This window comes from Sphaeramia orbicularis, chromosome 12 (assembly GCF_902148855.1).
Source record: "Sphaeramia orbicularis chromosome 12, fSphaOr1.1, whole genome shotgun sequence".
Lineage (NCBI taxonomy): Eukaryota > Metazoa > Chordata > Actinopteri > Kurtiformes > Apogonidae > Sphaeramia > Sphaeramia orbicularis.
Window position 1 is genome coordinate 56,930,883 of NC_043968.1, and position 12,387 is coordinate 56,943,269.

The following is a 12,387-nucleotide window of genomic DNA, read 5'->3' on the forward strand; positions in this document are numbered from 1 at the left end:
TATCAATTAATATTTGATTTAATAAAATTACATACCACACATAAAAACATTTGATTTATCTTTCAAAACCTGTCAATTAACTGTTAATAAACTAATTGTCTGAATTTTATTTCCAACAATTTACCCTAATTAAAGTTGATATACAGTATAAATATTACGTTCATGGATTATTTCACATCGAATCATGTGGCTTCTTTGGATTACTTCTTGTAAAAGAAGTACAATTTTATAAAAGTCACTCAGGCCATACAACAATAAGACACCAGCCACAGAGCAACTTAAATAGTACAGGGTGTGCTTTTAATTTGGTGAGTTCAATGATTTGTATTGAGTTGAAACTAATTATCATGGATGAACAGGAAAGGCTTTGTTCAGCCTATGGCTTTCACTCATGGTGCACCTGAGCAAAAATACAAAAACAAACACAAAAAGGCCAATAAACATTACCATACACATATTCACCCCACATTTACACTAACACCACAACCCTGCTGAACCCCTGCACAGAAAAAGAACACATAATCATCATGTCCAATACCCACAATGCAATGCTGCAAACATACCACATTATTTTTACTTTTAAAAACTGTTGTAATACAGATAACCAACCATTTATATTTACAATATTCTACTGTTAATTTAAGAATATGTGAAGTGTTGTGGCTGAATGACATATACTTTTCAATGAGACCAAGTAGTACAATCCACTGATAAAAACTGTATTTGACAGTTTGTCAGTGCTTATACATGTTATACATTCACAAAAACACACCTATTCAACATTTTTGTTGTGAAACCTCCAGTAATTACGCAAGATATTTGTCAATTAACAAACAAGTCCTCTTAAACTTACAGAACAAATACTTCTTTTACGGTTAATTGTCAGTAATTTTATCTCGTTTTATTATTTTTTTTTACAGTATTGACCTTCAAATTAACAGTTTAATCTCATAAATAGAAAATAAATATTTGTGAAATCGCAATACATTTGCACATGTATTTTAACTGTATTTTTCTGTGAAAAAAACAAAAAAATCTTTTAAAAAATGGAAATTTTATGGTTATTCACAGTTACAGTTTTTTCATGTTATTTTACATTTGACATGTAAAATCACAGTCTATTTTTGTAATTTCATTGATATTTTCCTGTATCTCAAAAATACAGGAAAAATTTGTAAAATAAACAGTAAAAATTCTGTTAAATTACAGAATTTTTTTTTTACAGTGTATGCTGACATCAGCACATGCATAGATATGATGACATCAGCAGGACTGATGCCAAAATAAGGTACCATACGTGTGAGGGGCGGGGTTTGTTGTGCCTGGCACCACTTGTTGAGCTTTTGCAAAGGTTCAGTCCAAACAGAGTCTGCAAAGGACGGACAAAGATGAGCGTAATCAAAGGATGTTTAACACTCATAAACTAAGACAATTAAAATAGAGCATGACTCAATACAGATGTTCCAGGGCCAGAGAGGACACACGCCCTGATACATTTACATCACAAAAATATTAAAGTAAAAACAAAACGAAAACAAAAAAACACAGTCATTGTCCACTCAGTATGGTCGTCTTCATTATTAATATATCTGAATTTAACTCATCACCTGATACAAAGTTCATTCTAACATACACTATTAATCTACTCACGGGGTATAATTTTATTGTTCCTTCATATTTAATCATGAAAGAAGGTCATTCTTGTTTCAGTAACTGTGGAGACTCTAAGTAAAAAAATGGACTCAAAAACTGATATGATCCACATGACACTGACAGAAACTGAAAAGAAGTGTCTCACATTTTCTGCATATTTCAACTTTTCAAGTGTGTGTTAAATGTTATAATAATGCAATAAATGTAATAATGAAAACAAAATAACAGACCAAATTCTGTTTATTGGTTTAGTGTTGATGATTGTTCAGCTAATTGTGACATGTCAACAATAACTGGATACGTATTTTATTTATTTATATTTTTTAGATTCCCTGGTTTATTTCCTTTCCTATAAACAATAAATTAAAAACTAAAGAGAATAACCTGCCTATTATTTCCCTGTGACAGTAGTCGTTAGTTGCAGCATTAACTCTGCTCTTGGTTTAAAGTGCTGTAATTGTAGTTTTCATACGTGACAGTTTTCAGATATTAATCCTCTTTAGTGTGTGTAGTGCCTGTATCTCAGCTTGAACGTGAAGGATGAAATTAGCATATGTTAGGTTGAGATTTGTTTGTAATTTGAGTCTTGTTTTCACTTTTTTGGACATACTGGTGTGTTAATATCAACACTATCAAATATTAGGAATGTCGTATCCAATCCTGGTCCTCGAGGGCCAGTATCCTGCATGTTTTAGATGTTTCCCTCTTCCAGCACACCTGACAGTTGTTATCAGGCTTCTGCAGAGTTTGATGATAGGCTTATCATTTGAATCAGGTGTGTTGGAAGAGGGATACATCCAAAATATGCAGGATAATGGCTCTCGAGGACCAGGATTGGACACCCCTGCAGTAGGAGTTTGTATCAGAATGTGTTGGTAAGGCTCACAGGAAGTGGTCTGTTGGAATAATCCTATTGGGCAACAGTTTCAGTCTGCATTCACCTCTCTAATACTGTCTGTGTGTTACTGTTTCAGTCTCCCTAGCGACAACCTCTGAGGCAGCAGCTATACACAGGAACATTTGCATTGTTTAGTCAGACAGGTCTTCTTAGTTCTTTGTGGTTTGTTGTTTTCGTTTGCATTGATTCAACCATTTTAAAGACGATACTTAAGTTTCCTGACACTCTTCCACACTCTGCAAAGGCACCGTCTTTGGTGGCGCTAAGCTGTATCCTTGGCTTTACGGCACTAAAGACGATTGTAATTGTTTTAAAGAAATGAGTTTTTTTCCCCTCTGTCCTGGAATGGTAGTGGATTCAGCCAGAGTTTTCTTTAGTGACGGCCCAGCGCTAACGAAGTGTGGAGAAAGGTCTGGCTATGTGAGGCTAGAAATGCCTTAATCTGAACACTAACCATTACAATAACAACTAGAGCTGTAGAATTCTGTGTTACATCAGTCCTGCACATACTGACATACCCATACTGCCCTAAACCTACAGTGTTAGTAACTTTAATCCAGTTGTTATCGAGTAATTACTCCTCACAGCACATTCAGAAAATGGTTAATCCTCCATTCTAGATTCTGTTTCATTTTACCATTTGTATCTATGGAAATACTTTGCATCGATATGTGCATGACGTAGAGTCATGTTATAGCCATGAGCTCTACGAATACACAAACAAGTCACATGTTGACTTAAAAAAATCTTAACAAACACTAAAGCATTTACAGATACTGGGAATTTGCCCATTTACCACAGAACCAGCTGAAAGACTTGCACAGTCCTATGTCTAGATTTAGTTTTAACCCACTGTAGACTAGTTCTGTGAATTCACCTCAATATTCCACTGATTTTATAATGAGGCTCCACACTCTTTGTGAATGTACATGTGTTACCTGGTTATCTATGCTCCCTCTGTGGGATGTTCATGCATCAGTTTCAATGTCCTCTTTCTATAACAGTGTTTTAGGTGATTTTTGGATCATTTGTTTGACATTTGTTGACTGGAGGAACTGATTAATAGGAGCATCAATAAAATAATCTACATACCTGAGACTGGAAAATCTTTTTAATTTCTATTATAACAATTATGCCTAATGTCACTAATTTGCATCACAGTTATTATAGGTGCTATATTCATATTACCAATCTCTTAATTTAGCATCTGACAGCAATAACATAAATCATTTCTTTTCTGTAATTGTAAATAAATTTAGCCAGTAAAGGGATATTTAGATGCATCCTCTTTACATTAAAGAAATCCTCGGAAACTGATTTAGAGCAAATAGATTCTGAGCCGTGGCCTCAGTGCAGCCTTTGTCTGGTCCTGGAGGGACTTCAGACGCCAGGTCTTGGTTCCTGGCAGTGCTTTGTGAGAGGACAGAGAGGCGTCAATACTGTGCTGCCTGCAACAGTGTATCAAAGTTGTGCAGCCTAATCCGCTCCATTAGGAGTTGTGTGTCTGGAGCCCTTTCACACACACAGCATGGCCCTTGTTTGTGCAGCAGTGCAGTTGTCTTGGGGTGGGGAGGGTTTCGGCGTTGGTGGCTGCAGCTGTGCCCTCAGTGAAACCAGAGAGGGCTGGCCCTGCTCGCCCATAAACTGCCTGCACAGACACACTGTCAGCAGGCAAATAGCCACTGGAGACATCTTGCAGACTTCCACCACCAACAAAAGTTTTTGAAAGAAGACCAGCCAGAAGGCGCAGGGCTAACCTTTTTAGCTCCCTCACTAGCATTGAGAGATTCATCAAGCAGCTGGAGTAATAAAGTGATCGTATCCTGTGCTGTGGTGACCAGCTGTGTTCATCATAGGAGGAAGGAGACCAGACACACTAACTGTGGACACGTTTACAAATCCACAGGAGATTTAGATCATACATTTATATTGCACTTTATAACCTTCTTTAGCATCCAGATCAGTCTCAATTTCACAGTTTGTTTTATGAATGTTCTCCAAGTGGAAATAATGCACCACACAAATATAGTGCCATAGCAGCATTTTCCTTAAGCGTAACACAATTAATTATGTCTATCCACGCAACTGGTATTTACAGCCACACATCTGCCCATTTCCCACCAAGGCAGTTCAAAGACTGATTTAGAGCTGGAGTCAAATCTTGAATGATTTCTTTGCACTTCAGCAGCCAGTGAATAATGAAGAATGGTTCAAGAGTGGCATCGACACTTTGTTGGTCTAGAGTGCTTATTGTACGTTAGGGTTCAGGGGTAGGATTATCATGACTGCCAAGATGAAAGCTTTGTGACCATCATATGAAAAAAACTATACAAAAACAGTGAGTGTGGAATCTGTATAATAAAAGCCAAGTGGCCTCTGTGTGCATGCGTGTATGAGAGTCTACTTTATAACTGAAAAACTGGACAGAGCTAGCCTTTGCCTTTTGGAGAACTTATGTATTTTGGGTCAAGGACCAGACAGGCAAAAACAGCTCCTTGATATGACCAATACTTTTAGAGTTATTAGTTGTTTTTAAAATTAAAATGGGCTTATAGGCGGCTCATGGAGGAGTCATAGCCGCAAACGGGGAGGGGGGCTGGATCTGGATCAACTGAACCACTGGGGCACGACGGGAGAACCGGGTCTGGCTGTGGTCACACACTAACAAAGTCAGTGTGGTTCTTACTGTGGCCCGGTTCCACTCCTCAGTCAGACCTGGCCTGTTACCCGGGTCAATGCGTGAGTGCAATATAATATTGTAACCTTGATGTTTACCTAACTAACTGACAAACAGGTCAGATAACTTTAAACGTAGTATTTCCTCCTTTAAAATCTTCAGTACCATTAGTATCAGTATCATTATAATGTTTAGAACAGGGGTGTCAAACTCATTGTAGTTCAGGGACCAAATTTAACCTCAATTGGGCCAGACCAAAAAAATAATAGCATAATAACTCATAAATAATGACAACTCCTATTTTTTCCTCTTTGTTTTAGTGCAAAAGAAACAAAATTTTAAAAAATCAAAAACATTAAATTATGAAAACATTTACAAACTATCCAAACAAAAAAGATGTGAATAACCTGAAAAAACTTAAATTTCTTAAGAAAATTATGTGTAATTTTAACAATATTATGCCTCAGCTTATACATGTGCATTATGGATCAGTTCTACAAAGGCACAAAACATTTAGTAACAGGCAGAATATTGTTAAAATTGCACTTAATTTTCTTAAGACATTTCAGGTTATTCACATTTTATTGTTAAAGGATAATTTGTTCATGTAAATATTTTCATAATTTAACGTTAGTTTTTGCACTATAACAAGGAGAAAATTTTAAAGTTGTCATTATTCATAGGCATAACATGATATTTTTTCCACATTAAACCAAGAAGAAAATTTGGAGTCAATATTTATAGGTTATTATGTTATTATTTTACTTGAGATCACAATGGTCTGTATGTGAAACCTGAACTAAAACTAGTTCAACACCCTTAGTTGATAATATATCTTCAGTGTAATTTTTACACTATCCAAGTTCATCCCGCGGGCCGGATTGGAACCTTTGGCGGGCCGGATTTGGCATGTTTGACACCCCTGGTTTAGAATAAAGAGCTGTGAAGTTCTGCCAAAGATGCCAAGAGATGTACTAAATTTATTTAAACCATTGGGCTGGTGAATTTATGTGACCACTAGAGGGAGTAGTGAGTCACTCTGCTGGTCTCCCATGGTGAACAAAACTAGCACCTCGGGGTCTTTGACCAAAGCATCAAAAAGTGACCAGATTGTTTGAGAACCATTAAGAAACAACTTTTAGAGTCTAAGTCAGTGACAAAAGGATACAAGCTAGAAGTATTGTTGTTGTTTTCTCCACTGGACACAGCTGGAAATGAAAAGAATGGAGTTTGATGCTGAAATGTCAGTGTTTCTTCTACATGGTTAAGTTTGATTATGAGGCTTATGAAGGTATAAAGTTATTATGGGATGTTATTATCTTTGCTAAGTTGCTGTTTATTGATCCACAGTTCAGACTAAACTGTGACAGTTCTAGCCTTGTTTGTTCGATTCCAAACAGATCTTTAGTTCAGCTACTGAAAACACAAACCTACAGAAAACAGAGGTGATTTGTGGTTTTACTGTGGCTGTTTTCAGTCTAAAAACAGAGCTAAGCTAACAGAGCTATAATGTAAACTATCAGCTGATGTAGCATGTGACGATCATAAGATACAGTGATATTTTTACCAATTGTCAAAATAAACGTCTATGAGTTTTAGTTTGAAGAAAACTTGATGATCCCATAATACAGATGTGTGGAAACAATGAGCTTTATACTTTATTCAGTGAGTGATACAGTCTGTGGATACACAGTATTGATTCATTTGAGGTTTTTGTTGTCCAAAGTGTGTACGGGTATACAAATGCTTGAGAGTTTGGAAAATCAGTCCTACACATAACACCTTTAAACACACATAGCCACCACTTACTTAAGTAGTTTGATAACAATAGCTCTATCAGCGGCTGGTGTATTAGCATATAAGTGACTCTATAAAACTCTTGTATTAAAGTTTGTTTTCCCTTTATGTAATGTTCTCTGCAGTGATATTATCCAAAGTGAAGCAGAGTTGAACATTCATATTTTGGACTACTTTGGGTTAAGGTGGGTCAAAGGTTAAGATGGTGTAAAATAGTGTTAAAAGATGGAGTCTGAGGAGTAAAACACATTTCATAGGGCCTAAAATATATCAGCGTGTTATCATGTAGTAAACACTGTGATTTTTTTTTATATGGTAAAGAAGATGAAACCAGTGGCTTTTTGGAATGAAGGAAAAAAACACATTCAAGGTCTTAAACATAACAACATAAAAGCATACTTTGGGTCACTGCTGCTCACAACTATGCAAACTGAAACAAATAAGCAGAGAGAAAGATGAGGGAAAAAAAGCTTGTAAATATACGGGTCTGAGCTGCTTTTTGTTTCATTTCCTTTTTTGTTTCCTTCCGGTCTTCTGTGTCCCTGATGAAGTCAACACAGGTGATGTGACAGGACTACTGATGCTCAGGATGCTTTGTTCGGCCGTCCTCTGAGAAGACATATGCGCTGCTGAATGGTTCAGGCAAACACTGAGGACCAGGGCCTGGGCTTTTTCTGCTGCTCTGCTCCATGTCCACACACAACCAGCAACTTTTACAGCAACATTTTCAGGGATTAAAATGAATTTGTTAATGATGATGAAGAACATTTTGAAAAGTTTTATTTTTAGAAAAAAAAACAACATGCTGTCAGGATGTGGTTTGTGTGGTTTTACCAGTGCTGCTAGCAGTTTTAGCTAAATAAAACCTAATATCGCTCATAAAATTAATGAATGACAGTTAAATGGGTGAGGCTATGTGTCTTAATTTAGAGTGTGTGCTGAGTGGTTATGTCATCAGACGACTGTACAACTGTTTTCTCTGTCACTACTGGACATTCCAACAAGGAACCAGAGGAAAGCATCCCAAAATAGACCAACATTAGCGTCAATGAAGTCACAACAGAAAGGCATGTGCTTTTAAAAACACTTAGCAAGCCATTTATTTCCTCATAGCCTATTAATGGACAGCAGAGTGTAAACTAAACCAACACAGGAGACATAAGGGAATGTCAGCGTGTGAACCTACTGTGGTATACTATATATAAATACTATATAGCACAAACAGCTAATTTAGACTTCACACACTCAGTAAATGTTGCTTGTTCTTCCTGGAATAATTCACAGAAACACTATAAACTCTCTGAGGTTGTTTGAATTTAAGTCCATCTTGAATCATTTTGAATGAACTTGTGTTTTATTTATCTTGATCATATTTTATTGTATGTAACTGGATATTGTATTTATTAATTTGCTTTGTGTGGGAGTTGTTGTTGAGTCTTTATTTCTAGTTGTAATAATGTCAATGCTGCTCTTTTTAGATCTCAATGAGGATTTTACTTGCATATGTTTTGTTTTGCACACGATAAATTCTTAGCATGAGTTATGGTTAGGGATGGATTCTATTTTCTATTCATAGTGTAACATACCTTTCCCTTGGGGTCATTTTTATGTGTTAGAGTTTTTAGTGCGAGCAAATAAAATAGCATATGCAACTGTATTGAGAGTGGATAAAGAAGAACAAGAAGCACAACTTGTGCTGAAGGAAAAATATCCATTTTGGCTCTTTTCATACCTGAAAATGTTGTTACTGCTGCACTTTCAGGTAGTTTTCTCTTAATGAAAAGTTGCAGAAAGCAAATGCAAATTGGGAACACAGCTGGGATTGTTAAGTGGATCCGTAAACCAGGAAAAGGCAGAAGGAGATGACGGCTTTAAAGTGTCCACTGATTGATTTATGCTTAAGGAAATACACAGAAAAGTTGCCAATATTCAAGACATTCAGGATAATGCTGCATTCATGTCACGAATGGGAAAAACCCATGCCACATGTTTCTCTGAATTGTAGATTTTTCACAGCAATAAAATGATCTCATCAGTCACAACAGTTTAAAGTCAATAAACCTCTTGATAACTAGCTCTAAGAAAAATGCAGTCATTCAAATATACTCTCTTCTTTAAACTATTTTATACGACTATATTTATTTTGTTGTTTTATTGTTTATAATGACATTTTAAGGAAATTGTGATTTTAGGAAACGTAGTGTTTTTAAGGCCTCCATCCATCCATCTATCCATCCATCCATCCATCCAGACCGATTGAACATTGAGTTATAATAATCATCTGCTCATACATGAATTTAACCTGAATGTATTTTTATATATTATGAAATTATAAATATTAACGCATTAAAGCTGCAGGAGCAGAAGGATCTTTTTGCCTAATGATAATGAATAACTATCAACCATCCTAATGAACCCCACTCATCAGTATTTAAGAGCGCTCTTCCCTACAGTAAGTCATATTTTAGCCTTGGCGTACAGTATCTATTTGGTAAGACATGCAAGAGCAATCCTCTACCACCACAAACTGGGTATAAATGACAGATTTCCAGTTTGTGAGTAAAACCCACAGAGTAACCAACGTATCTCATTTACTGCCTAGAAATAGACAATGAGTAAACACAGGTTACACTAGCAACTCATAGATTTAAAAATTTCTGTTCTAGAGGACACACTCATATATTTACAAGTATGTGACACAGACAAGCTTTGTGTTAACTGAAAAATTTTAGGGTAAATTATTTATAACATTATGCACTAAGACAAATGTCTTAGTGCATAATGAATGTAGTGAATGTCACCATTTGAATAAGGTTTCTATTCTTTATGAGTTTATCTGGGTCAGTTCAGTGCCACGATACTAATGTATTCTTTAAATGAAACTGTTCTCTTATCACACTGTGGAATTGTCCACAGACTGAGCCTGTTTTTGCCTTGTAGGTCTTCCTTATCATTATAAAAGCCTTTGAAACACCGAAATAACACTGAAGCTCTGTAGAACTGACAATCTGGTACTGAGTTCTGTCATTGCAGTAAACAAATACCCAAGCTATGTCACAGAGAACCCAATAGCTTCCATGTTTGTGGTTTCATGCCAGTCAATTTGAAAACTGAACTGTGTTGAAGATAAGTTCCAATGATTTGTTTTAATTAAACATTTATGTTTCCAAGCTAAAGGCACCATTTTGGAAATTGAAGGTTCCCTTTGACTGTGTGTGTATGAGTAATGTGTGGTGAAGCAGGCAGCAAACTGTAAAGTCTGGAAAATCTAGATTCATATTGGTCACAAACTATGAATGGTTTTACAGTGCATACAGTACAGATACATACAGAATGTATGTCCTTTAAAAAATACCCTCTATGAGTAATAACTGGTGGGGTTTTTTTTTTTTTGTTTTTGTTTTTTTGGGGTGGGGGGGAGGGGTGTTTTTTTTTTTTTTTTTTTACAGTAGTTGCAGTTACAGTTTGTTTAGAGAACATTGTATATGTGGTCTGAATGAACACTGAATGATTCTTGTTTAACTTCTTAAAATAGCTAAAACAGCTACCAGCACAGACCATTTACTGTATAAAGAGCTAATGCTATAGTGCGATGTAAAATGTTTTGTTAATCAGAGCCTTTGAGCAACTGGCTAAATATTATCATATGCTGTTGCTAACATTAATCTGGACTTCACATAATATATAAAAACAGTAATTAGCAGAATAGCTGATTCTGAGTCTATATAAGGCAATATTATTAAAGATTAAAAGGTCACTTTATTATCCTGTAGGAAAATTCAGTCTCTGAACTAATACACACAGCAACGAGCATTTAGCATGTTAGGAACAGTGAGAATTTATTGATTTATTTATTATTTTATGTTTTTTTAAATTATCATTATTTATTAGCTAATGATGCTAAGTTATGCTAACAGACCAGGGTGTAATTTACATTATTTACATAATATATAGTTTATATGTATGATTTATTTTTTTTTATTTTGTGAAGGAAAAATCTCCAAAATCAAGCTAACTGTAAGTTTTTTGTTCTTACCAAGTGTTCATATACCTCTATACATGAGAGTGGAGTTTCTTTTCACACGAGACAGAGGAGACAAACAGAAGACATTAATGCTAGATTAATATTTCAACAACTACTACAAAAATTATAGGAAAATATATAATGATGATGATTATGGGACAGTTTTGATTAAAAAAGTGAGACTATGTATTTCATAGTAAACAGCAGTAGTCAATAGTGTGTACTCACTCCAAATTCAGAGCATATTTACGAATTAATACAAACCGGAATGCAGTCCCCCCCCCCCCCCAATCCCATGCAGAAACTGTCCTGTCCTTCTATAAAACCACAGTTAAGGTAACTCTCCAGACAGTGCCTTACTTTCTGTTTTGATACTGTGTCATTTGCATTTTTACTTTTCTCAGACATTTTATATTTTTTATTATATATATATTTTTTGGGCGTTTTATATATATGATGGTACACTGACAACCGGGGAAAAACAGATGAACTAACCATCTGTCCTGATGATACTGTTGCTCTGGCTGTGGGGGTTCACAAAGTTTCAGAGGTCAAGAAGGTGTGGCTACTAAATAGCTGGATATTTTTAAATGCAGACAAAATGTGTTTTGAGTGGGTTCATACAGACTTTTGATAATGTTAATGGGTGTATATGTATTTTTTCTTTAACATGCACAAATATAATTTTAACAACCTGTAACCTCAATGCAGACAAAGCCTTGTGTGCCCCCCCTGTGATCTCTGGGACCCCAGGTTAAGAACCACTGCTGTAATGTATGTTTTATACAAAAGAAGTATTTCAGTGTATGTAAAGTTGGTGGTTTTCAAGGAGAATGTATGTGATATGAAGACATGAAGCTGTTGTACAGTCTGTTACCTCTGATCAGAGGGGAGAGGAGGGGAGGGGAGGTCTTTTACAGTCCTGTACAAAAGATAACTGGTGTCCCTCCTTATCCTTCTCCGTCTGCAGGTGCAGCTCTGGCTGAAATGGCCGTGTCACTGTGGTGCCACAGGACGATCCTATTGGCTGTGGCCTTCTGCTTCCTGCCTTGCATCACGTCCTCCCTCAACCTGGAGGATCCCAACGTCTGCAGCCACTGGGAGAGGTCAGTGAGTCCAACTGCTGGGAAAATGATGTTCACTATGTTCACCTCATGAGTTCATAAAAGCATGAAACTGCCCGTTTGTACAATTTGAGCCCATGAACATTGGCCCAGGAGCCAAAAACCATTTTAGCCATTGTACTTTCCACCATAACCCTAAGAATAGATGATGTCTTCTACCATATGCATCATTATGAACTGTTCAACAACAATAAAAATAGACAAATACATTTGA

At 36.1% G+C, this 12,387-nt stretch overlaps 1 protein-coding gene across 1 annotated transcript in view; it reads left to right on the forward strand.

Moving 5' to 3' along the window:
• megf10 (multiple EGF-like-domains 10) overlaps positions 1-12,387 on the forward strand; it is a 92,514-nt gene that overhangs the window by 14,524 nt on the left and 65,603 nt on the right. The window contains exon 2 of the mRNA XM_030149644.1: positions 12,020-12,155. Coding sequence (XP_030005504.1) covers positions 12,037-12,155 — 119 coding nt within the window. The 5' untranslated portion in view covers positions 12,020-12,036. The remainder of the gene's footprint in view (positions 1-12,019; positions 12,156-12,387) is intronic.